This window comes from Polyodon spathula, chromosome 14 (assembly GCF_017654505.1).
Source record: "Polyodon spathula isolate WHYD16114869_AA chromosome 14, ASM1765450v1, whole genome shotgun sequence".
Classification (NCBI taxonomy): Eukaryota; Metazoa; Chordata; class Actinopteri; order Acipenseriformes; family Polyodontidae; genus Polyodon; species Polyodon spathula.
The window spans coordinates 11,138,903-11,165,587 of NC_054547.1; the positions used below are offsets into that span (position 1 = coordinate 11,138,903).

Below are 26,685 nucleotides of genomic sequence, written 5' to 3' on the forward strand. Positions count from 1 at the left end.
TAGTGCAGGAAATAAAATTAGAGTGCAGTCATTGAACTATAGTGTTAATACTGCTGAGTCATTATGATGTTTGCTTTTTGCATTTCCATTTGTACTTCAGCTGCTTTTCAGGAGACACATCTATTCCTCTAACATACTGTGCTACTCACCTGGTAGACAAACCAGTTCTCTTGAAAGATCACCCTTTCTTCTTGTATTCATATAAAGATGGGCATACCTAATTTTGATATATTTAGGTTATGGGAAGATTCAATAGCTATCCATTTGTGTCTGAAAACTCTTAAAAAATGGTTAAAGGCAACTTTAATGTCTTCCGAGTTACTGAGATCATTAAAGCAATCCAATCATCCACACATATCCATGTAATGGATATTTATACCAGCCTTAATACTGTATATCTCTTCTGATATCATTGCATTTTAATGACTTTAATCTCAAGATTTGTCTTTGATTGTTATACATTTATTTTACTATTACGACAAGATTTTGCACTAATTCGATCAGTATTAAAAAACATGCACAGAAGGGGGTCAGGCTCAAATTGAATAAGGAACCAATTCATATCTCCTGGGTTCCCGTGTTACTGTTTTCACACTTGAGCAAAATTAATACAGGCGTTGAGTCTGATAGTCAAAAACCGTCGTTAAATGCGGCTGACACTAGAAACGAATCCCAGATTTAATGCAGTTTATCTTTTTTTTCCCAGTGTAGATTCTGAAGTTGACTCTGCTGTGCAGTATTTTAATCTGCGCAGATGTAAACACATCTTCGCGTTAGTTTTTAACGTGGCTTAGGTTATTTACACACACTCAAGGCAGCGTAAAATTGCTTTGGCAGTACGTAATTAATGCAGGCTCAAAACCCAGAGAGGTGGATCAGGTGAGTTCAGTCGTCAGTCGCTCTCAAAGACGTGTTAAGGTAACTGTGAACAAAACATTCAACGCCACTCTAAAGTGCAGTGTGGAAAGGGCATTAGCATCAGGCTAGAGCAACAGATTGTGTGCTGTGTGATATACAAACACCAAGATAGAAAAGCTTAGGTGATTTATTCGATGAGTTTCTTTTTGTTAGTTTCATGGCTGGTTTCACAGACCCAGATTAGTACTAATCTTTGTTTGCTTTACCTAAATTAACATTGGGTAGTCCAGGACTAATACTAATCAGGGTCTGTGAAACCAACCACCATTGGTTAAAGTGCCAAATCCTGTCTCATGCGTCTGTTATTGTCGCTAGCCAGCATTAACCACTTATCTACTTTTCCCCACCCTACACCAGTATTTGAGTTTCTTGCACATACACAATTTTTGTGATGTCACCTTTAGACAGGTGTGATCATTTGATACCAAGCCCACCTCTTACGTTGTAAAAAAAAAAAAAAAAGATACTGGTTCAAAGTAATAAAAGGGACACAGAGACAAAGCTTTTTTTTTATCTCATTGCTACAACCTGCAGCTGTTGTAAGATAATCAATCTCTGTCACCCTGAGAAAGGTAACAAAATTATTTTCATTTATTTGTACAATCATTGTATTTGGAAATGCAATATTTATTGCTTGATTCTTATAGCTTTTTAATTATTTAATTTTATGAGAAATAATTTAATATTTGGCTTTCATTGTGAATTAATTGCCTCCTGAGGCCTTTTTTTTTTTTAAAGTTCATTATTAAAGCCATGTAACCTTGTTTTCATTTTTTGTATTGACCATTAATGTGTAAATAAGTAGATTTTTTTTTTTTTAATGAACTAATCTCACATGAAGTCTTTTGTTAAAAAATAAATGCATAAATAAAAACTGATCCAATTTTACTGGCAGTGGTAGTAGGCTAATGTTTATATAAAAATATATATTTTATTTTTTATTACAATAATTTTGCAATAAACTTAGTACTGTTTTTTTTTTTTTTTTTTTTTTTTAATCGGCATTTTTTTTTTTTTTTTGTCTTTTATTAATTTAACCCTGTTAACAAATACAATGAAATGACTCATACTTTTTTTTTTCATGTATGTATCTTCTAAACATGGGCAACACAATAATATGTATTATCAGCCACTACACAACAGAAGAACAATCATTACTCATCATAATACAACAGAAGTACTACACATGAGCTCTCTCGGTCAATTGCAGTATAATAGTAATTTAGTCCAATCAAGTGGACTAAAATGAGGACTAGAAAATTCTGCAAATCTGTACTAACTTGTGATTGCAGCATATCAAACAGATGATCCTGGTAATTGGTTTAACTGACTGGAACAAGGAACATTAGACCAATAAGGAGGACTAACTATTTTGCTTCATAGTCGAATGAAACCTGCTGAATAATGCTATGTGAATATATTCACGATATCATATACTTTTACGATATCATGTTGTAGTTTGTTTGATTACGTGATGTTAAATAAAATATCTTAATAATTTTCATATGGGTTTTTTTATTATTATTATCTCAATCCTATAATTCTAGGTGATGCAAAACGTTTGTCTATAGCTGTTTTCCTTCTTTACTAATCCGATATGTGTAATTCCGTGTCAGATAAATATATGAAGGGAACCTTGTACAAGAAAAATACACATTTTATTACATCCGTGTGATTCACAAACATATTTAAGTAAATTTAAATTAAGTAAGCTTATTAGATTTATCTAATTTCATGTCTGCCGACATTGCTGCAGGCACAGAAAAGTTTAATTGTGTGATAGTGGACCATTATTTGTTTGTAGTTCAGGCATATTAACTGAAATTATATTGTATTAAACTGAAAACAGTATCAAAATTTACATGCATAAAAAGTTTATTTTAAAATGTAGGACCTATATTTGCTTATTGTGTGAGACTTTCTCACATGTCTGACGGTCCGAACGTGACGGACAAAATAAATATACGCAATAAAGTTTTCAGATATAGTAGTCATTTCAAGGGGAAAATGCAGCTGTCTCTGCAAAACATTGTAAGAAGTAAATGTTTCGGACAAGCAAGCATACTAATTTAGTCTTATCCTTCACTGGTACGCTGCAATCATATAACTGGCAAAAAAAAAAACTGACCAAGTGTCTGAGGGAACCAAGGAGTTGCTGATTGTCTTATCAAGGGCAGGTATGCAAGTGAGGGTAGTATAGGTAGTTGTTTTCACTCTATTTTGGGCTTAAGGTTAGATCTGAGATTTGAGGGATAAACATGTTTAGTTCCGACGATGGGGGTGGGTAGAAACTGTATTTACAGGTTATTCTTGATGTGCTTCATCAAACAATCACAAAGCAGGTAATAATTATAGTAGTAAGAAATGTTATGAAACTAATCAAGCTATAGTATAAATGTATACAGTGCTTACTAAACCTTTTTTTTTTTTCTTAAGATGGAAAAACTGAGCTTTTTTCTCTTTCTTCTTATTGGTGGGAATTTCCTACTGGTTGTTACTTGTTATCCAAATGGCCAAGTTACTGCCGTGTGTAGTACCATGATACCAACCCATGGTGTCAGTGCCCAGAGTATACTTGCTCCCTATAACATCACAGCAAGTAAAGACACATACAACCCTGGAGATCAAATAACAGGTACCTAAAGAAACAGCCTCTTCATTTGAAACTGGAGGCACCTTATTTTTTTTTTCCTTCTTTAGCAAGAATTATCAATAAAATTCCCAGAAACCATTTCTCCTTATCTCATAAATATTAAAATAATTTGTCACTGTCTAGCATGCCAACAGTTTAAAAAGTGCCAAAACATTTCCAATATATAAAATACTTTTTTTTTCTTTCTAACTGCTAGCAAAGACATGTATGTTGGTGTATATATAATTTATTTATTTCTTCTGGCATGTCATCCTTTAAAGTATATGACAATCAAATGTGTGTTCGATATGTAAAAGTCCTATGGAAATAAATGAAGGTAAACTACAGTGTGATATCCATATAAAACTAATGGCAATGTTTTTACTTGGCAAATAGAAATGTACTGTATTGTATATTCCTTCTTGTGTCTGATGTGGGGTTTTAGTTTGCTTTGTTTTTTGCTTTTAAAGTGATTCTCCAAGGAAGCGATCTTTTTGAAGGGTTCTTTTTGCAAGCTCGAAAGACTGGAGAAACGTCTGCTTTCGGTACTTTCACTGTAACAGATATTGCAAACTCTCAAGGTCTAGACTGCAACGGACCTGTAAGTTGTAGGGTGCTTTTTTAAAATGTGTTTGTTGATAGTCTTTTACTGTATTTTTAAATCTGAAGTAAACCATGCTCTTGGTTCGACCAAAATTACAGCTTAATTTAGTGAATCTGAAATCAGGGGCCGTGTTCTCTGTGTCTTCAAGAAAGACAAACTCCAAACATGTGCTATCAAAGATGGAAATCCTACTAGCAACAAAGTTTAGCACTTGAATACCTAAATCAGATATCGTGCTTTCAGGAAATTTGAATTACTCCTACAGATCAGAATTAAAGTGGTTGTAGCTGACCAAATAATTTATAAATCTCAAATGTTGTGCACTTCCATATGCTTCCTAGGTCTCAAGTGTGCAGTTTTGAAAGAAATATTGTATTGTAAATCATGGTATCTAGTACTACACCAGGTTACAGAAAGTTCTCACTTTCTATGCTGTACTCTCCAGGAGTCTGTTAATACTTCACTTCTTAATTACTTTCACCTCAGCAGCATCATCTTGGTCGAAGCATGTTACTGGATAAAAGCATGTCAGTCAAACGGGGAAGCAGCTAATTGGGTTATGACGGGAAAGAAGGTGTTTAAGGGTTTGAGACTGACAGGGTAGTGTCACGGCCCAGACTGGTTGCTGGCAGGAATTAAACCCAGAGACAGTAAGATGCAGTTTTAAAGCTCTGCTGAGCTATTTATTAAACAAACAAAAACTGTCACAAGGGTCAAAATAAAAGATTAAACAAAACAATAACTTTACCCCCCAACAAAGGATTATTCTTCCTTTTATACATGTGGCCACTCCCCATTTAGCATCAATAACATAACTGGGGAACGGCCACACCTGTGATTGCTGGCAGGGATAGATTTAACCCCATCCCTGTCAACCTTATGTTCCCCCACACTCACTATTTACAGCAGTGGGGCTTCTGCCCTGCCACAGGGACAATTTTACTTTACTGGTGAAGTGGCAGAGGAAGTACAACACTACCTCAAATCATGACTGGCAATAGGATTATTAACTTTAGTGTCATACCAGATGTCATCTTTTAAAATTAAAATGCATTTTTATTGCAATAATCATTGTTGTGTAGCCTTCAACCAATTAAATTGAACATACCTCATGTTTTCATCCTTATTTACACATTTTTAATCCATGCAGTCTTTTGTCCATTGTTGAACCCTGATGATTATTAATTGTTTGTTTTCTTTGTATTAAAATGAAGAATTCTGCTGTAAGTCACACATCCAATACAGGCCTAACAAAGATCCAAGCCACCTGGGTGGCGCCAAATTCTAGCCCTGGAAACCTTGAATTCAGGTTTGCCCTTTCTTCTCATGGGGTAATGGCAATATTCAAGGAAGGGCATCCTCTGTTATTTATACTCCTTATAACAGGAGGGGGAGGGGTGGGGTCAGAGTACTGTTAATGTGTTCCTATTATGATTTAAAACAGGTTGTTTCCCAATTTCAAGTAAATCTAAAACCTCACCAGTGATTACCAACAAGGCAAGCCAGCTATCTAGCACAAACACTATTTCAATTTTGTTCTGCCTCACACAAAACAATACAATATTCAATCATTCATGTACTGTTTGTTGTTGTTGTTTTTTTTTTTTTATTATTATTTTTACTGTTTTATTTTTCTGGTTACTCAATTAAAAGTACACAACTACGTCCTAAGTTGCACAGCCCTTTCTTGAACAATTGTTATTTTGTGCCAACAATGCAATTAAAACAAGTTTTAAAAGTGGCCTGAAATTAAATACATTATTTTCTCTTTTTCTCTCTCTCTCTCTTTCTTTTTTTTTTTTTTTAGAGCCACCATTGTTAAATCAAAGCTTATATTTTGGGTTCAAGTTAAAAGTTCACAAGTGACTTTCAATAGTACTGCAACTGGAAGTTCATCCTCATCATTGAATCCAGTAAGTGTGTTTATTTTAATGTTGAAAAAATGTACAGTAGAGCAAGGGCCTCTGTTTGTATTTTCTTATTTGTTAATTGTACTGTTACGGTTTTCAGGCTTTCTAAATGCATGTAAACATGCAAGTTTGACAAACAGTATATTATATGCTGATCCAGGTCTATGGTAGTCCCTTCAGAATGGTTTGTTGGTCTGCCTTCTGTATTCTGCCAATCCAGTCTGTGCTTTAACAGCATAGCTTACCTGAAGTGTGTAAAAAAAGATGATAACTAATATAATATACTAAACTAATATACTAATTGTACCCCATTTAACCATTGCATTTGTCCAATTCCCTTCATTTGCTGGTTGGAATATTTTCAGAAATGTCATTTCTGATGTAGGACCATTATGTAAACAAGCACATACAGTACAGTCGAAGTCCTTACGTAAAACAGTATTTTATCAGAATACAGACAAAGTATTCATTAAAGTGAAGCGCCTAGTAAAGCTGTGTTACTGCTGAATATATATATTTATTTGTGTTTTATTTTATTTTTCAGAATATTCATCTTCCACTGATTCTGTTTGTTAGCGGCATCCTGATGTGTTACAGTTAGACGGGTCTGAAAGCAGCTGGAATAAACGTGTGTTCATCTTTAAAAACCGGACCTTGACAAACTCTGTTAATTCCTTATCAGTGTAACTACAGTAATCTCAGTGAATATTATATCTGAAGATAGTCTTCATTTAACATGTAGGCGTGATAGGGGCTGGTTGTAATTAGGAGACATTGAAACACAGCTGATAACTTTATGGTTTGAGTTGCCAAAACTGAAAACCACTGGTAAATTCAAAATATCAATATCATGAAACTTTCTCAGACTGCTGTTGGTTTCTTTAAGTCAAGAAAGTTAATGTATGCCATTTTTGATTTACCAAAATAATAATAATAATAATAATAATAATAATAAATAATAATAATAAATAATAATAATAAAAAAAAACATATTTTAAATAACTCGCAAATTTAAAGCTTGGAAAGACTTCCCATATGGGTATTTGTGATCTAATTGTCTACAAATTATGTGTAAATGACCAATGTTGTTCTTGTTAAATGAATCAAAGTTTATATGGTGCCGCTGTGTACTAGTTTCTCCAGATTGCTCTGAGGAAGACGCTATTAGCGTCGAAACGTTAGCACTTCTGTGTGAACTATAATAACTGTATCACGTACATGGATTAATTAAAGTTACACTGAGAAACTACCAAGTGTGCTCTCACCTTTTATGCTTTTCCTGGAGAGTCCATTTAGTGAAGTCATTGGTGGTAAGCAGCCTATTCTTATTATAAATCATGTTTAAATAAAAAAAAGAACACAAAACAGATGTTACGCATGTCTTCAGAATGCATATACAGCTATGAATAAAAGTTTTGCATCACCCAGTAGAATTAATTCATTTTACTTCATAAAGTTGAATGAAATCTGCTGAATAATGTTATGTTAACATATTGAATTACACACCGCTTTGTAGTTTTCCATATACTTAACGAAAAATTTACATTTCAAAATCTAGCATGGAATACTGTAATACTACTATGGCTTCCAGTAGATGTTTGCAGTATCATTTTTGTAGTTTCTTTGATTACACAATGTTAAATAAAGTATCTAAATTATCAAACAATATTTATTTTATATAGTGCCTTTCATAGTGAACCACCATCACAAAGCACTTTACAAGATAATGAAGAACAATGCATAATACATTAAAATACAAAAATACATTGAAATACAGGGCATAGTACATTAAACACAAATAGTAAAAAAAAAAAAAAAAAATGCAAATACATTACATACAGGCATAATACATTAAATAAAAGGCAAGGATGTGAATTCTAAACATTGTTGATGCGTGTGTCATGCAGAATCATACAAATAAGATGGAGTGAAAAACCTGAAATAGCAATTTAGACAACAGATAATAACAAATATCAGGCTTGAAGAGCATTGAAAGAAAGGGAGAACAAATGGGTCTTGAGAGTTGATTTGCACTAAAGCTGGGATAGTGTTTCAGAGAGTTGGGCCATGAAGCTAAACGAGCACTCTCAGAGTGTGGTGCACTTTTGCTTGGGTATAACAAGCAAGCCAGAGTCAAAGGACCTACAGCTTGCATGCAGGGACATAGTGGGTAAGCAGCTTGGAGAGATACTCTGGACCTGTGTGATGACGGGGCTTGTAGGCAAGCAGGAGAATTTTGAAAGTAATCCTGAACTTTACAGGTAGCCAGTGCAGCTGGGCAAAACAGGGCTAATGTGATCATGTTTTTTACATCTGGTAAGGATCCTAGCAGCGGTATTTTGAACCAGCTGCAATTGGTTTATGGCGTGTGATGGAAGACCACCATAGAGAGAGTTGCAGTAGTTGAGTTGAGAGGAGATGAATGCATGACAGAGTATCTTTGCATCTGGGAGGGAAAGGTAGGGACTGACCTTTGAGATGTTTCAGAGATGGTAGAAGGAAGATTTGACCACGGAGGAGATGTGGGCATCAAAAGGAGAGGTTGTTGTCAAGAAGTACACCAAGGCTTTGTACAGTGGGGGAAGGCAGCAGCAGACAGTTTCCGAGGTTCAAGGCAGCAATATTCAGATTCTTGAGCTGAGTTTTCGATCCTACTAGAAGTTGTTCAGATTTGTTAGTGTTGAGCTGAAGAAAATTGGCAGAGAGAACTGAACAATCATTTATACATTAAATACAACTAAACAGGCCTATATGAATAATATAATCCATGTTAGAAACTAAGACTTACATCCACTAATCAGGAAACTACTAAACAGCAGATGACTCGGGAAAATTTAGCCTAGCATTAAAAAACTGAAAGGTAAATAAGTTTGTCATTTTAATGTTTAAAATCATAATAAAAGCATTATTTACTTTTTTTTTTTTGTACCACTGTGGGTAGTTGACACTACAGCAAACGCATGAGCTGTTACCATGCTGGTTAATCCTGAACGGTAGTGCCTTCTAACAGGGTTCTATGAAAGAAGAAAAAACACATTGTTCTTAAGAAACCAGTTTGTCTATCACATATAGGGAAGAACATTATTTCCTCTCAGAAAAGCAGCATTTACAACAGTGAGTCAGCACTATTGCTCAACACAATTATAATGCCAATCTTTTGACACAGGAGGAATGCAGGAAATTATTTAAAAACAAATCTAATTAAATGACACGCATGTTTGGTACAGGAAGTGCAGTTAGTCTCGTATCACATCAGCCTAGTCCATTGTGGGAAAGTTTGGCATAACTTGATTTTAATTAAGCATTATAAAATGTTAAGAATAGAGGGAGCAATCTCATTAGCTAACATTAGATAAGTCACCATCAACCAGTGTAGAAAACATTATCAACGTAAAAATTAGAATAAACAAAGAGGCATTTTAAAGGTAACAGAATTATTGTCTTCAGCACATTCACCTTGAAAATGTCTATTGATTATTTCTGTATTGGTTGTCACGTGAATTAGGCAGAATGGTGATAGAAGTTCCAGGCTGTGCTGGTGAACACTTTCCAACCAGCACATCTTGGAGTTGTTAGCCAATGAAATTGCTTAGGCTTTCACAGGTGCATTTTATTAAGCCTTATTTCACTGGCTAACAAACAAAATTGGACATTCTTCTCAAACGAGAATCAACAGAGACCTTTTTGAAGGTGAATGGTTTTAAAAGAAGACTTTTTTATTTATTGACCGTGACATATCTACACAGGTTAGAACACTTGTTAGATCCTCTGTTCCTGACATTTTGTAATGCTTAATTAATATTCTTTGCAATTTTAAGCCAGCTAGGCTAGTCCTTCCTTCCTTTTTCCAATGACTATTATGAAATCCACTATATGACAGTTGACTTGCCATTACGTAACACCAGTCTTTAAACTTAAAGCCAGAGTCTTATGTACCACCGTGTTTCCTTTTGAAGCACAGACCGGCAGAAAATGTAGGTGTGGACTTTCAAAGCTGCTGGTAAATACATTTGGATTCACTGCAACTAATTTCACGGGGCGCCTGCAAAGGTGGATGGGAATGGAGTGCTTATGGGACTTGGGGACAGAGTGTTAGTGATAAAGTGGAACAGACAGGACAGGTCCCCTACTGCTTGGAGGTCTGCTAGCTGCTTGAGAGGTTGTGGAGAGTAGGGGACAAGTGGTCTCCGGTATGGTTGGACCAAAAACATGGATATAGGAAATCCCCAACCCCCATCCCCTCGTTGGAGGACCAGTCCCAACAGCTTGTCTGGTGGTAGGGAGACCCGGCTACCCCTGGGTGACAGAAAGGTACCCGGACTAGAAAGGAAAAAGATCAAGACAGGTCCCGTCTGTAGAACCGACCGCCATCAGGCGTGAGCCACTGGATGCCTGCGGAACCTGGAGGAAAAGGGGAAGAGGGCTAGGATAAGAGAAAGGCATGTAGATTAGAGCCTTGCTGAGGCTAAAGCGCACAAGCTGCGAAAGAACAGGTGTGGCCGGGGGTCCCCTCTGACCTACGAGGAACCTGGGCGGCAGAGCCAGGCCCAGCTGGGGGAGTGAGACTCACTTCCCCTCCCCAGAGGGAGCCCTATGCTTATAACATGGTGAAGGAAGAAGTGGAGGAGGAGGGCAAACATGAAATGAAAGACAAGAGCAGGAAGTAGTGCACAGCATAAATAGAGTAGAGAGATTGACAGATGGGAAAGCCACTGGAAACTGCTCAGATGACAGAGAGCAGGTTAAATCATCCCGCAGGTGAGTCCCTTCTGCGACACGCCCTGAACTAAGCAAAAAAGGCTACATTTAAATAAGGTAGTGAGGACTGTCCTCAAGCCATTACCCTTTGACTATTTATTTTAGATTGTTTTCTGTCAATAGGTAAATAACTTTACCTATCCAGTCTAATTCACCCAAGGCTAACATTATATTTGTCACGGATCAGTAAAGACTTTTTGGATTACTTTGTTAAAAGAAGAAGGTCATGGTGACTCCCGTTATTAAAAGGACACTGTGCTGTATTTCGACATATATATATATAATATATATATATATATATATATATATATATATATATATATATATATATATATATATATATATATATATTTATTTATTTTGTTTAGGGTTGGTTGTATAGGCTAGTCCAAAATAGTGATTCAAGTGCATCTCAATACTCTCGGGCTTGGATCATATTTAGATTGGCTGGGGTCGGGGTTTGGGTCTGGTTTTAAGATTAACCCTGAGCTGACCTCTAAAGGTACTTATTTAGTCTAAGCAAGTGAATGAAACTCACTTAATCCCACTGCTGGACGTATTAAGTGGACTAAATACGAAACTAACTGTACTTCCTCTGCCAGAGAGATGTGTTTTGTTTCATTTGTTTAAAAAATAAACAAAAACAAGCTTTGTAATTCCCCTCTTTCCTGTGTCAAAACCATACATTATTTTTCAAAATATTGGTGGTAATAATAGAATTGTGTTCGGCCACAGTGCTTCATGCTGAGAAACTTCAGTTTCTGCCGCAGGCTACTCGCAGACCGCAGCTATATATTAGGATGCAGCAGGTGTGTTTTTTTTTTTTTACCTCGGTGTTCGTACACTCAGACAAGGTAAGTGGCGAACATTTGCTCTGTACAATAAATAAGAAGCTAATAATGTTTGAGAATATATATATATATTATATATTACAGTAGCCTCTGTTTAGTGTTTTTGCTGCTGTCAATGCTGTCGTTTATCCTTGTGTACTATAAATAGAAGTTTTACAGTTCATGTTGGTGTAATGTTCCTCGGGCTGTGAAAAACAGAAAATCTTCCGACAACAATGGCCGATCCTCAGTATTTGTTTTATGAGGAATAAATTAGCATTTTTCTTTTCTTTTTTTTTTTTTTGTAAATATTAAGATGTGGTTGAACAGTCGTATTTTACGTTTAAAGTACATCGACAAAGGTTTGGATAACATCGTTTTTCAACTTCAGTATACACCGTAATAGAAACCCAGATATTTAAACAACATACAATCTGAAAAATCTATAGAAGAAGAAAAAAAAATCCAAAGAAATTTATTGAAAAAATAAGTTTAGCTGTCATTTCATATCTCCAGCTTAATGTCTGCAAGAGTACTCATAGGTTAGGATCCAAGGACTAGTTCAAATATTACATTTTGCCAGGGTCCATTCGTTTTTAATAAACACATGCATAAAGGATTCTATAAAATTCTCAAGACGTGGTATATTTCAACAGAATAATATGGACATAACTACTGTTTTATTTAACTTTAACTGAAAACTGCATTTTGATGTAAAGGTCTTTGCCTAGTATGTTTGTTTCACCCATCTGTCATTGCAGGAGTTAAATTAACATTTTGAATCTTGGATGACCGGCATCTCTACAAAATGTGTTTGACAAAGTTTTTTTTCTTTCTTTAGATGGGCAAACAGAACTGTTTCTTCATTCTTCTCATCAGTTGTAATTTCATGGGTGTCTCTGGCTATCCAAATGGCTTAGTTACAGAGTCATGCAGCAGCATGACACCAATTCATGGTGGAGCCATTGCTCAGACTTCAGCTGCTCCCTTCAGCGTCACAGCTAGTAAAGCCACATACAGTCCAGGAGATCAAATCACAGGTGCACAGCAAATTTCACGTATTAAACCGAAATTACTCTGGAGCCCCAATGCTAGATGTGTGTCCCTCTGGCAAATGCTGTATTCAGGTTATAGTTACAGCAGGTGATGACAGTGTTTCTCATAGCTGATGAATGTCTTTTTTTTTCCCCTTTCAAAGTGACTCTCCAAGCTAAATCAGGTACCTTCCAAGGATTCTTTCTGCAAGCTCGGCAGATTGGAGGAGGTGCTGCTCTTGGTTCTTTCACAATCACTGATTCTACAAACACTCAGGGTCTAAACTGCAATGGAGCCGTAAGTTTTTCTTTGTTGATTATTGATGTATTTATATATTTTGAAATAGTATTTAATTGAGGTTTCGCCAGTGGTGTCCCCAGGTGGGAATGACATTGAAGAATCCTTTGCAGGGTGCTTTTATTTAAAAATGTACCCAATAATAAATCAGAAAAATTAAATTAGAAACTTAGAAGTATAATTAAGAAATTAAGAAAAATACACCTTCATGTAAGTACGTAAATGCATCTACAGTAGCTCACTATTCGCAGTTATACACTGCTGACATCACTGAATCAAGTTCAAGCACACAGCTCACCGTTGCTGCTGAGGTTTTGAACAGAATCAGTCTCTCTCCATTTCTTATTGAATGGCCAGCTTTGATGGTGGCTCCCCGTATTCCTCAATAGGATATTTAAATCATTCTCTGCACATTTTGTATGATTTTGTTTTGGTATAAGTTTCAGCCAAAAAAAAAAAAACACATTGCTTGATCTTTAACACCATGCTTATTAACAAAAAATAAATAAAAACATTTGTTGAATAAAACACATTTTCATGCCTCTACAGCACACACTGAACTGATGTGATAGACCTGATTACAGCTCTCGTATTACAGTCAAGTCAGAACTCTCACATGACTGTTGTTAGATTCCCCTCTGTCCATATACATCTTGAAAAGGAAAAAATATATCTAATAGTCTATTTTCATGATTCTAATTTATTATTGGATAAACTTTCCAATAAAATGCGTATAGTAATGGTGCAATTAGAGGTACATCACTTCTACATTTATATTGTTAGTGTCCAGAATGGAGGAACCATCCTTCTGTCTGTACAAATGTCACATTTCTAGATGAACATGCAGTGGATATAGGTCATGTTGATCTATTTATTTGATATACTGGTAGCTGTAATTTTGTCACAAATACTAATGTATTTGGTATTACAGTGTAACCACTTAAAAGAATAACTGGTAATTGAATCAACCACATACTGTAATCAAAAACTATATTTCCAATATTTTTGCTAATCACTAAATACAACATCTACACCTGTGTGCAATCAACATAACTGTAAACCCAGCGAATCAGTCTTAACCCTCAGTGATGCATATGATCTATGTTTTACTTCAGAATTCAACTGTCAGTCACACGTCTAATTCAGATAAGTCACTGATCCAAGCCACATGGAACGCACCCAGTTCTGGCACTGGAGATATTGAATTCAGGTACTGTAGGTTTACTTTTTTTTTTTTTTGATCTCCCTTAGAACCATAGAACAAACATGTAAACACACACACACGCACACAAACACACACACATACAGTACACTGTGGTAGAAGGGCTGAGTGTAAATGTGCAGTAACCAGTTCGGAGACTTGTTTTGTCGTTCACACAGCGCAGTTTATTTTTAATTTAAAGAAAAAGACAAGCAGAAACCTAACACCTCACAGAGATCCTATCTATACAGACTTTGGTTTGTTTCCCTAACTAAGGTCAGTACCAGTAAACCGGTAAGCTGTGTCCCTGACAAAACAAAACACGAAAAACAAGTACTGTGATCATCTGTAGTACCCACAAACCTTTTCCTTCACACAGATTCAACACAAGCAACTACTGCTTGTTCACTACGGCTTGTTCACCTCTCCTTGCACCAGCTCGAGTTGAAACAAACAAGGCTATTTATACAGCTGGGTATTTAATTAATGAGTTAATTCCAACTGAACAGTCACAGAATCATTACCTCTAAGCAAAGACAGTTACATTATTAAACCCACATACTTTAACCAAACCCTACAGCAAGCGCATGAGCTGTTACCATGCTGGTTAATCCTGAACGGTAGTGCCTTCTAACAGGGTTCTATGAAAGAAGAAAAAACACATTGTTCTTAAGAAACCAGTTTGTCTATCACATATAGGGAAGAACATTATTTCCTCTCAGAAAAGCAGCATTTACAACAGTGAGTCAGCACTATTGCTGAACACAATTATAATGCCAATCTTTTGACACAGGAGGAATGCAGGAAATTATTTAAAAACAAATCTAATTAAACGACACGCATGTTTGGTACAGGAAGTGCAGTTAGTCTCGTATCACATCAGCCTAGTCCATTGTGGGAAAGTTTGGCATAACTTGATTTTAATTAAGCATTATAAAATGTTAAGAATAGAGGGAGCAATCTCATTAGCTAACATTAGATAAGTCACCATCAACCAGTGTAGAAAACATTATCAACGTAAAAATTAGAATAAACAAAGAGGCATTTTAAAGGTAACAGAATTATTGTCTTCAGCACATTCACCTTGAAAATGTCTATTGATTATTTCTGTATTGGTTGTCACGTGAATTAGGCAGAATGGTGATAGAAGTTCCAGGCTGTGCTGGTGAACACTTTCCAACCAGCACATCTTGGAGTTTTTAGCCAATGAAATTGCTTAGGCTTTCACAGGTGCATTTTATTAAGCCTTATTTCACTGGCTAACAAACAAAATTGGACATTCTTCTCAAACGAGAATCAACAGAGACCTTTTTGAAGGTGAATGGTTTTAAAAGAAGACTTTTTTATTTATTGACCGTGACATATCTACACAGGTTAGAACACTTGTTAGATCCTCTGATCCTGACATTTTGTAATGCTTAATTAATATTCTTTGCAATTTTAAGCCAGCTAGGCTAGTCCTTCCTTCCTTTTTCCAATGACTATTATGAAATCCACTATATGACAGTTGACTTGCCATTACGTAACACCAGTCTTTAAACTTAAAGCCAGAGTCTTATGTACCACCGTGTTTCCTTTTGAAGCACGGACCGGCAGAAAATGTAGGTGTGGACTTTTAAAGCTGCTGGTAAATACATTTGGATTCACTGCAACTAATTTCACGGGGCGCCTGCAAAGGTGGATGGGAATGGAGTGCTTATGGGACTTGGGGACAGAGTGTTAGTGATAAAGTGGAACAGACAGGACAGGTCCCCTACTGCTTGGAGGTCTGCTAGCTGCTTGAGAGGTTGTGGAGAGTAGGGGACAAGTGGTCTCCGGTATGGTTGGACCAAAAACATGGATATAGGAAATCCCCCACCCCCACCCCCTCGTTACTTTAACCAAACAGCAACATCTAGTAGACAGGTATTTGTAATTTCAGTTTTAATCCCCTGTTTGGAAAAATAGACTTTGGAATTCTTAAACTTACATATTTTCCCTCAGTAACTATATATATATATATATTTTTTTTTTTTCCCTCTCTTACCGGTAAACAAGTTGTATTATCTATCTTTTCAGTGCCACTTTTGTCAGGGTGTATGAAACATTCTGGAGCCAAGTTAAAAGTTCACAATTGAACTTCAGTACTACTGCACCTCCCAGTCCTGCACCTACAAGTACACCGTCATCATTTAATCCAGTAAGTGTCTTTAATTTAATGCTGAAACCATTTATTGTAGGGCAAGGGCCTCTGTTTTTTTCTGTCTTTATTTATATCTACATAATTAGGTTGACAGGAAACACAAGCAGCTAGAGACTATGGTTGATCTGGCTACCAGCTTCCTGAGGTGATGACATTGCCTTGTGCATGTGCAGTGGATTAGATCATTATGGCACGATTGTAAATGTGCACTTGTCTACAGTACTGAAGGCCATATTATAGTACTTGATAAGTAAATTCTCTTAATCCTGCAGCCAAATTACACCCACATGCTATATCCTGTGAGCTTTAATGAATCTGCTTATAGCATTTTGTCCTGTTGTGTTTTTTTACTTTTGAACCTAAAGCAATCTGTGGAAGCACTATAAATGAATGCAGTCTGTAGTTCACATAACATACATTAGGTGGCTATACATTCTGGAATGTGAAATGTATATTGATATGTTTTTTTTTAAACACCCCTCAGAGTTCATCCCTGGTATTAATTTCCAGTACTGGTTGTGGCATCAATAAAACCTGCTTCAGCAATCCGGCAGGATGTGATGCAGCTACGAACGCAGACTGCTACTTCATGTCTTCTGCTTCACCCCAAGGAGGCAGTGATGGTATCCAGTTTGAAATTAGTGGCAAATCCAATGGTTACATTTCTATTGGATTTTCAGATGACACACAAATGGTAATTCATAAAAATAATACACTTGCAAAAAAAAAAAAAAGTTTGCTTTGTAGGTTTCCAGCCCATCAGAAGAGCTAGAATTGAGGTGTTTTGTATGTAGCTGAAGGAAACTAGAGATAGCTATTTTGAGTAAACAAAAATTCTGCTTTGACTTATCTGATTACAGTACGTGTCTTAATCCAATACAGTAATTCAACTGTTCATACTCAAGATAAAAAGGTCAATAGTAACTTTTTTTTTTTCTCAGTTGGTGAGCAAGTCCATAACACAGCAGTACATTTAAGCATTGGTTTAGAATGATACTGTAACCCTGAACTGTGTATTATTTTTGATTTTGGTTACTTATACTCTTAGATTCTGACTTGCCATGTTCAATAAAACGTGTTCTTCAATTGTCGTGTGTTTCTGTGAAGTACATAAGAGGTGACACATGTTGTAAATTGTAATGATTTAGTGATGAGCCTTGTTTTTTTGTGTGTATGTCTTTCAAAAAGTAAATTTTGCCTGGTTGATAAATCAGAAATGAAACAGGAATCATTATATGTAATTATCACTTTGCCTCCTCAGGGAAACGATGACATTTATATCTGTGGTCAGGATGTTAACGGAAACATCCAGGTCCAACACGCTTTTTCTACAGGAAGACTTACACCTACAATTAAACCTCTGGTAATTATCTATTAATATACTGTAAACTTTGTGAAACACATACAGTTCTATGACAAACTTTGTGATTAGAAGTGTCAATGTCAATGTCATTATTATTATTTTTCGTTGTTTTTAACTTAGGAAAATGTTAGCAACATTTCAACTTCTTTCAACAATGGGGTCATCAAATGCTCTTTTATAACAAGAAACAGCATATCAACACAGCAGAGAGCTGCGGACACCTCTTACTACATATTTATAGCTAATGGACCAACAAATGGAGGTGTGTTTTTTATACAGATAATAACCTAGATTAATCTGATTGTATGGTAACTGACAGACCTGTAATTTCATATCACAAAGACTGAAGCGGGTAAGATGCAACTCTTTATTGGTGATATGGATGCATAGTTGTTACTACTCATGAAGTACAGAGCTTGCAAACTCAATTTTGCTAAAGTTGAATACTGTTGAAAGTTTCTGTATTTCTGCAATGATTAAGCACAACTTGAAGCTAATTTAAACTGCTACATATCTACATTTTCTCTGTGATTTCATTTTTTTATTTTAGTTTTATTGTTTAATTTGTTTTTATATTTTAGTTTTAGTTTTTTTTTTTTTAAATGTGTAAAGATAAGAACACCAGATTTAGTTTTACATAACTAGAGCTGTATAACTGAGCAGTGTATTTTAATTTATTCTCCAAAGCACTGTTGGGTGATTGACACTAAAATAACACTAAAAAAGACACTATGGAAGTTTTCTATTTCACAGTCTAAAATGTACCTCATTTTTCTAATGCAGCAGATTATATGTCCTGCTGTATTGCTATAGCTAACACGATATGTTTCATTGATCCAACAGGGACAATACAGTACCATCCTTCAAGACCTTTTATTACTGAGGACAAAGTTAATCTTTTAGGTTCCCAGTTAGCAAGTGGCAATGCAAACACACCTGCTATTATTAAAACGCACGGTAAGCATCAGGTATAAATTGTTTTTAATATGTGAACCAATTCCTTTATGGCTTTACTGTATTTAAAAGTATAGTAAATAAAGCTTTATTGGGAAATATATTTCCATCAAAGTTTTGAAAATAAAGTCCAGAAAACATAAACAACAAAACAAAAAGTGACAAAAATGTAAGGCTGTTGAGATGTAAAAACATGTTATCTAAAGCCTTGGTTTCTTGCACCTTTGAATATAGTGTAGACCCAGTACTAGTGAGTTACAAATAATGGATAACTGAACAACAGTGGTGCAGTTCAATCCTATTTGTCATTCTATGTCGGACGAAAGGCGTGCCAGTGATTAATCTTGGACAGAGCCTCAGGGACTGATGATGATGATGATGATGATGATGATGATGATGATGATGTGTGGCAGAGTGTCCCGCCCCTTTATGTTTATTAAGTGTTTTATGTTTTATGTAGTGTGTTAATGTAGGTGTTTATGTATAAAATACATGGGATATAAATATGGGCTACGAGCACAAGTGTTTAAAATGTATATTTGTATTTAGGCACGAGGATTGCACAACACTTCACGTGCAGGTAAAATGTAATATGTGAGCATGGGGAATTACACTTAATTAATTCACATGCAGTTGTACCGAGACTCCAATTGAATGATTGATTAGTAATCGAGTCTCGGTACAGCTGCATATAAACAGCATGTTTTCACTCACTCGGGGTTGTGTGTTTGGGAAGTGGAGAATGGGTTAGAGAGAGTAATCTAAGTAAAAACAAATGCTACTCGTGTGAAAGGACTCGCACGATACTTGTTGGGTTCGTTCACTTTGTTTGTTTGTTTGTCTGTCTATTTACTTTGGCCAACGTGCCCTTTATTTTCAGTTGTGTGTTTTGTTTAAATCTTTTGTTTATTATTGTTACAATAAAACTCACCACCATTCATCAGTATTTGGAGTCTATTTCTGGGCTGACGTCACCCCTGCAAAGCCACCCTGTTCACATGATGATGATGATGATCTGCGAGCTCTAGTTTTCTAAACTGTTTTTGCTTTGTACAGTATAACTAGTTTGAAGTATAAGCCGCTATGTAATCGGCCCCTCTTTCTCTGACAGGTGCTCTTATGTTAATAGCCTGGATGACCACAGGAAGTATTGGAATGATAAGTGCCAGATATTTTAAGCAAATATCAAAAGGGATACAAATTCTTGGAAAAGACATCTGGTTTCAGGTATGCAGTGTAAACTTTATTTTAATTACCAGTATTTTATTTCTCTCATAGATTACGGATATAATCATATTTTGTCATTATATAAAAAAAAAAAAGTGTTATATTATCTTTCTGGATCTAGATTTCACATTACACACTTGGCCACCAGAGGGCATGTGTTGCACTGCATGTGATAGGATGGAATCATTTTCTGTCCCCAGATCAATCTCTTCATTTTAAAAGACAGCTCTAGTGGGGAAAGTAACATGACTGGTTGGGACATTGTGCTCCAAAAGTGTAATTTTTTTCAATAGTGGTTGCCAAGAAAGATACAAGAGCCGGTATGGTTCCAGACTGGAAAGTCACCATTGTAGAAAGAATTATTTGAATTAAAATGGAGAGCAAATGTCCTGCCCTCATACATTAACCTTCAACAGATTCAGAATTTCCTGAACATATTCAGATACTATTGACCATTATATTCCCTCTAGGCCCATGTGTTCCTTATGCTGCTAACTGTAGCTGCAACAATCACTGCCTTTGTGCTTGCCTTTGTATCTGTGAGAGGGTGGAGTGGTGTAAGTGCCAAACATTTACTTATTTTATCTTGCTGTGGTTCTACAACACTGTGTGACTGTTGTGTAAACTTTAATCCAGAATACTGTATATCTGCAGGTGGTATTTGCATGATAAATGAAAGGTTTGGTCAGAACTACCAATGGAGTTGTCTCCTGGATATAGTACACATTAGAAATAGTGGAGAATCCAGAATGCAAAAGGGGCTTATTTGTGTACTGTTCACTTTAGCAAAGTGCCATCTAAAGCTGTCACTAAAATGATTCCAGTAACAGTCACCTTTAAGAAATGAGATACGCAAAAAGCTTTATAGAACTCAGGGTTTGACATTTGGTCGGCTATTGGCACAATCCCTCGTAAATAGCAGGGTTAGGTGTGCAGCAGACCATGTACTTTCTGCTTTTAATATGTGGGATTTCTTTTTGTAACCCTATCCTTTATCATTACAGGGAGCTCATCCTGTTATAGGGTGTATAGTGATGGTTCTAGCCTTGATCCAGCCACTTATAGCTATCTTTCGTTGTGCTCCAGACAGCAAAAGGTTAGTCACTTTTTTTAAAATGCCAGCCCATTTCAGAATGGTGCTATTACAAACTATATTGTAAAGTGCTAAAAATAAAAACTGTAGGTATACCTTCCCTATATAAACATATTACAAACTGCATCGAATTTGAACCATTCATTTTCCAGAAGGAACTTCTTAACTGCCTCTCTTTGTGTGTTTATTGTGATGATGCTTCCAGTGTAAACATGAATAACCCAGTTATGAAGTACAATTATTACTATGTGTGCATGAAACACATTTTTATTTTGACTTTTAGGAGGATTGTCTTCAATCTCATGCATGCTATAAATGCTTTGGTGATCAAAGTTCTTGCAGGTAGGTATTTGATTACTGTTGTGATTGTAGTGAGGTTTACCCAGTGCAGCTAGCTGCCTCCCAGTAATTGCTGGAATCAATGATGAAACCAACCAGGAATGGAAGCAGCATACTTAACCCATGCCAAACATTAAAAAAAAAAAAAAAAACATACCATTCGCATGTGGAATAAAATCTCATAAACCATGAGATTCAAATTAGGATTATTAGGGTCCAGTTGCCTTAAAACAAAGATTATTGGCAAATATGCTACTTTTTATGGTCATAAAGTAAAAAAAAAAAAAAAAAAAAGATGTTGCTTAACATTAGTCTGTTCTTTAATCAACAAAGTCTGAGTTTTATAAAGTATTTTTTTTTTATAAAGTATATAATGTATTTTCACCTTAAACTGAGGTGTGTTTTACTGCAAAGATAAAATTGGTGGCTTTTCCCTGCATTCAGTGCCTTTGATTGTATGGGTGCTTGATAAAATAAATTGTTACTGCCATCTGATGTAAGTTTTTAAGGCTATATCTTGGGAACCACTTGGTCTGAAACTGTTTGTGGCCTTATTATTATTATTATTATTATTATTATTATTATTAATATTATTATTATTATTATTATTATTATTATTATTATTATTATTATTATATCCTGCTGTAAATGTACTGTAGGTCACGGTGACCTGACAGATCTGTATGTACAGTGGCTCTCAAAAGTATTCAGCCCCCTTGGACTTTTCCACATTTTATTGTGTTACAACATGGAATCAAAATGGATTTAATTAGGAGTTTTTGCCACTGATCAACACAAAAAAAGTCCATACTGTCAAAGTTAAAAATAAAATCTACAAATTGTTCTAAATTAATTACAAATACAAAACAGAAAATAATTGATTGCATAAGTATTCACCCCCTTGAGTCAACATTTGGTAGAGGCATCTTTGGCAGCAATTACAGCCATGAGTCTATTTGGATAAGTCTCAACCAGCTTTGCTTATCTGGACACTGCAATTTTTGCCCATTCTTCTTTGCAAAATTGCTCAAGCTCCGTCAAGTTGGATGGGGACCTTTGGCGACAGAAATTTTCAGCTCTTTCCACATATTCTCAATTGGATTGAGGTCCGGGCTTTGACTGGGCCACTCCATGACATTGACCTTTTTGTTTTTAAGCCATTCCAGTGTGGCTTTGGCTTTATGTTTGGGGTCATTGTCCTGCTAAGGTGAATCTTCTCCCAAGTCTCAGGTCTCTTGCAGACTTCAACAGGTTTTCCTCCAGGATTTGTCTGTACTTTGCTGCATCCATTTTGCCTTCTATCTTCATGTGCTTTCCAGGCCCTGACGCAGAGAAGCATCCCCATAGCATGATGCTGCCACCACCATGCTTCACATTAGGGATGGTGTTCTCAGGATGATGTGCGGTGTTAGGCTTGCGGCAAACATAGAGCGCTTCGTGTTGAGGCCAAAAAGCTCAATTTTGGTCTCATCAGACCATAGAATCTTCTTCCACTTGGTCTGAGTCTTCCACATGCCTTCTGGCAAACTCTAGCCAAGATTTGATATGAGTTTTTTTTCAACAATGGCTTTCTTTTTGCCACTCTCCCATAAAGGCCAATTTTCTGAAGCACCCGGGCTATTGTTGCCATATGCACAGTGTCTCCCAGCTCAGCCGTGGAAGATTGTAACTCCTTTAGAGTTGCCATAGGCCTCTTGGTGGCCTTCCTGACTAGTACCCGTCTCGCCAGGATACTCATTTTTTGAGGACGGCCTGAACAGATTCACAGTTGTGCCATATTCTCTCCATTTCTTTATAATGGACTTTACTGTGCTCCGGGGGATGTTCAATGCCTTGGAAATGTGCTTATATCCTACCCCTGATTGGTGCTTTTGAAGAACCTTATTCCGGATTTGCTTTGAATGTTCCTTCGTCTTCATGATGTAGTATTTGTTAGGAAATGTACTAACCAACCTTCCAGAGACAGGTGTATTTAACCTGAAATCATATGAAACACCTTAATTGCACACAGGTGGACTCCATTCAACTTATTATGTGACTTCTAAAGACAATTGGTTGCACCAGAGCTTATTTAGGTGTGTCATAACAAAGGGGGTGAATACTTATGCAATCAATTATTTTCTGTTTTATATTTGTAATTAATTTAGAAAAATTTGTAGATTTTATTTTTCACTTTGACATTATGGACTTTTTTTGTGTTGATCAATGGCAAAAAATCCATGTTGTAACACAATAAAATGTGGAAAAGTCAAAGGGGGCTAAATACTTTTGAGAGCCACTGTACATATGTTTGCAATATATTTCCCTATATTCACAGCAGTGGACACATTGCATTAGGCTTGCACCTGTTCATATTTCTGCATTCTAGGAACTCTAATATAATATAAGGAAACCGTGCTATTCTGTGTTCATTTGCTGTGTTCTCTTTTATTACAGTGACCTCAATATTTCTTGGTCTGCAGCTGCTTGATAACTCACCAAATCAATGGCTGCTTAAAGTTATGGGAGGTTTCGTTGGATGGGAATTCCTTATTTATCTCATACTAGATTTCAATCTCTGTTTAAAAAAGGAAGGTAAGGATCAAGGCACAATTCCCTGTGAAATAAAAAATAAATACTGCATAGTGTGCCCATTTATTAGAACACCTGCTGCATCTGTTGCATCAAACCACCGTAACTGAAAATCTTAGAAAATTGTCAATAGGCAAATTAGTGATTGTCTAATGTAATTAATGACTTCAATAGGCCACACATGCACTTCATTTAAAACTAGTAGAAAAGGAACACAGACACAAATGGTAAAATGCATGAAGCGTTTTAGTTGTGTAAGATGCCGAATTTAAAAATACAAAATGGGCTAACATTTTCACACGAGTGCTTATTGTTTCCAAATCTACTGGACTGGAAATTCAAATTCTCATGACCTGAGGTTTTCATACAGCTAGGTATATAAAGGATATAAATGACAAATCTTGAGCTGTTCTGATAAATGTGTACACTACTGTACATTTACAATTCAATGAAGAACAAACTGATTGATACAAGTGTTTACATTTTGTTTTCCAGAATTATATGAAAATGTAGTGAAGGTAATGTAATTTTTTTAAACATTTATTCCTGAGTAAAACATTTTGAGAATTGTTTGACAAAAACACGAGTTAATGAATGTAAAACAGTCATTATGGTGTACTAGAAACTTTTCAGTTGTATAAACCCAAACACAGTAAAAAAAAAAAAAAAAAAAACTCTATCCAACTTAAATACATATAAATTTGTAATCCTGTTTTAGCTGTATCTTAACTCTCTGTTTTTTTTTATTTTATTTTCTGTTTTAGACTCCGCCTGAACCAGTGGTGCTGCTTATTTACATTCTTGGAAACTTGATGTTTTTGATAGCTCTTCTGGTTGGAATTGGCCAAACATAAAATGGACCCACACAAATGGAATGCTCAAACATTGTACTGTGTGAGGAAGAGACACTGCTGGTAGTTAGTCTTATTAGATTATTTTCCTTCTCCTTCCTGACCTCTCCATCAGGTGTATAATGTTGTGTATATATTATGATTGAATATAAAATAATAAATCATGTTTTATATACAGCATAAGGATGTTTGACAAAACACCTTCCATAGCACTGTCAATGGGGTGTAGCTCGCGTAGCAGAGCCAGTGATTATTTAGGGAAGACTGTTTGCACTCTTTAGGACCATGTTGATGACTGTCCTCCTAGTGGCCGATCAGTTTAATACAGACATCAGTAGCTACCTCTAGACTAGAGCTGTCTGGTAAGCCTTTATCTTTGAACTGTAAGGTTTGCGGTTCACATCCAGTCCTTGCTTTTTCCATTCATTAGCCAAAGTATATAAATAGATGGAATTTTTGTGAATATACTTTCTTGTACCTTTCTGCATTTTAAGTTTTGTGTATTAAAAAAATTAGAACAAAAACAAACTAGTTACCGTCATTTCACAAAACTGCATGAATACATCCTCCTGTCATACATGTACAATAATTATATAATTCAGATGAAACATGACATGCCATCAATGATTGCAAACTCTGTTGTGCTGTATGAAATTGTTCTGTTGAAGGAAATAAATTCTAGATGACTTTGGCATGAATAATACATTTCAATAAGCCGTTTGCAGGGTCTAGTGGCTGTCTTATATCAAACTTTTCATTAGCATTTTTCATGTACTTTGCAGTTCTCTATTTGCAATTTGTGATTTTTAAGATTATATTTTATAATTATAAGATGCTGTTGTAGTGTGCAAGGTATATTTGTATTTGGACTAGTTTAAGTTGTGATAATAAAGTACCTTATTTGAATTCAAGTCATGTACCACCCACCTCTATGGGAATAATCAGACTAGGCAATGTTTTTAGTGAATACAAAGGAACAGTTTTATTAGAAATAAAACTAAAGGAAAAAAATAAAGGTGTCTGGGTGTCAAAGCACCCAAAACTGGCTTGTACCCTCTGCAGATACTGATGGCGCCAAGTGACTCATTCAGCTGATGGTGGAGATAAGCCACTTGTCCAGTATTTAGTTTACAACTCGTTTAAAAGCATTCTTTGTCAGTGGGGGAGTTTGTGACTAGAAACCAAGTAGACACAGAGAATGGCTTAGGACCCCCCCCCCCCCCCCCCCCCCCCCCAATTATGTTAATTTCATACACAGAGTGATAGCATGACTCACTTTGACACTACATTCCCCCCTTCTTGAGGGCAACGAGGTCCCGACATGTTGTATTCCTTCAAGACATGAGAAAGTCATTAAGCAGGGTCATTTCATTATCATAGCAAGTTAAGCATCAACAAGCAGCATCCATCACCTATGATCTCATGAATACTCTAGATTAATAATATATCATATATTATATATATATATATATATATATCATATATATATATTATATATATATATATGTATATACAGAAATTAGATTTCCTTTGGCTTTGGAAACATCTACCCTATATAAAAATATAGATTACATAACATAACACCTTGATATGCATATTTAGTAATACACCAGCCTCCATCCGGAGGACTGATACCCAAAGTAGCTGAGTTATTGAACCTGGTTGTTGGTTATATGCACCAGGTTATTTGCCCGAGGACTTACCTAACAAATTATTGAGCCTTGTTGTTTCCATGATCCTCACAGTCTATTAGCAATCCCACGTCTGTGCAAGCAGGGATCCTGATACCCCCCTTTGTTATGTTCTGCACCAGTAGGTCACCTTTAGTTTAACTCAAGTCTTGGGGTACCACAAATCGTGAGGTTCAACTCACTGAACTGGCGAGACGGCTGGAAGAAAGCCTGACTTGCATGTATTCTT

At 35.9% G+C, this 26,685-nt stretch overlaps 2 protein-coding genes across 4 annotated transcripts; both read left to right on the top strand.

The window, feature by feature from the left end:
• Nucleotides 1–1,386: 1,386 nt before the first annotated feature.
• LOC121327154 (putative ferric-chelate reductase 1) lies at nt 1,387–7,313 on the top strand. The gene is made up of 6 exons (XM_041271001.1): nt 1,387–1,490; nt 3,355–3,553; nt 4,021–4,151; nt 5,369–5,463; nt 5,962–6,067; nt 6,609–7,313. The coding sequence occupies exons 2-6, from the start codon at nt 3,355–3,357 to the stop codon at nt 6,663–6,665; spliced, it is 588 nt and encodes a 195-aa protein (XP_041126935.1). The 5' UTR covers nt 1,387–1,490; the 3' UTR covers nt 6,666–7,313.
• A 2,671-nt stretch (nt 7,314–9,984) lies between these two features.
• Nucleotides 9,985–25,289, top strand: LOC121327153 (putative ferric-chelate reductase 1). Of its 3 annotated transcripts, none has more exons than XM_041270999.1 (16): nt 10,746–10,822; nt 12,494–12,692; nt 12,851–12,984; nt 14,100–14,194; nt 16,244–16,364; nt 16,852–17,061; nt 17,629–17,730; nt 17,851–17,992; nt 18,574–18,687; nt 19,796–19,911; nt 20,382–20,468; nt 20,916–21,007; nt 21,288–21,346; nt 23,780–23,917; nt 24,410–24,432; nt 24,679–25,289. In XM_041270999.1, the coding sequence occupies exons 2-16, from the start codon at nt 12,494–12,496 to the stop codon at nt 24,766–24,768; spliced, it is 1,722 nt and encodes a 573-aa protein (XP_041126933.1). In that variant the 5' UTR covers nt 10,746–10,822; the 3' UTR covers nt 24,769–25,289. The 3 variants fall into 3 exon arrangements, with proteins under 3 accessions (XP_041126934.1, XP_041126933.1, XP_041126932.1); XM_041270998.1 differs by lacking the exon at nt 10,746–10,822 and adding an exon at nt 11,353–11,676; XM_041271000.1 differs by lacking the exon at nt 12,494–12,692 and having other exon boundaries at nt 9,985–10,822.
• The last annotated feature ends 1,396 nt before the right edge of the window (nt 25,290–26,685 follow it).

Bases quoted from the DNA above. Each gene is read 5' to 3' on its own strand.
- LOC121327154 (XM_041271001.1), top strand. From the start codon at position 3,355: ATGGAAAAACTGAGCTTTTTTCTCTTTCTTCTTATTGGTGGGAATTTC. The intron at 3,554-4,020 runs GTACCTAAAGAA...TTGCTTTTAAAG, and splicing joins CCCTGGAGATCAAATAACAG to TGATTCTCCAAGGAAGCGAT. The intron at 4,152-5,368 runs GTAAGTTGTAGG...ATTAAAATGAAG, and splicing joins GTCTAGACTGCAACGGACCT to AATTCTGCTGTAAGTCACAC.
- LOC121327153 (XM_041270998.1), top strand. From the start codon at position 11,623: ATGCAGCAGGTGTGTTTTTTTTTTTTTACCTCGGTGTTCGTACACTCA. The intron at 17,731-17,850 runs GTAATTATCTAT...TTTTTAACTTAG, and splicing joins CACCTACAATTAAACCTCTG to GAAAATGTTAGCAACATTTC. The intron at 18,688-19,795 runs GTAAGCATCAGG...TTTCTCTGACAG, and splicing joins TGCTATTATTAAAACGCACG to GTGCTCTTATGTTAATAGCC.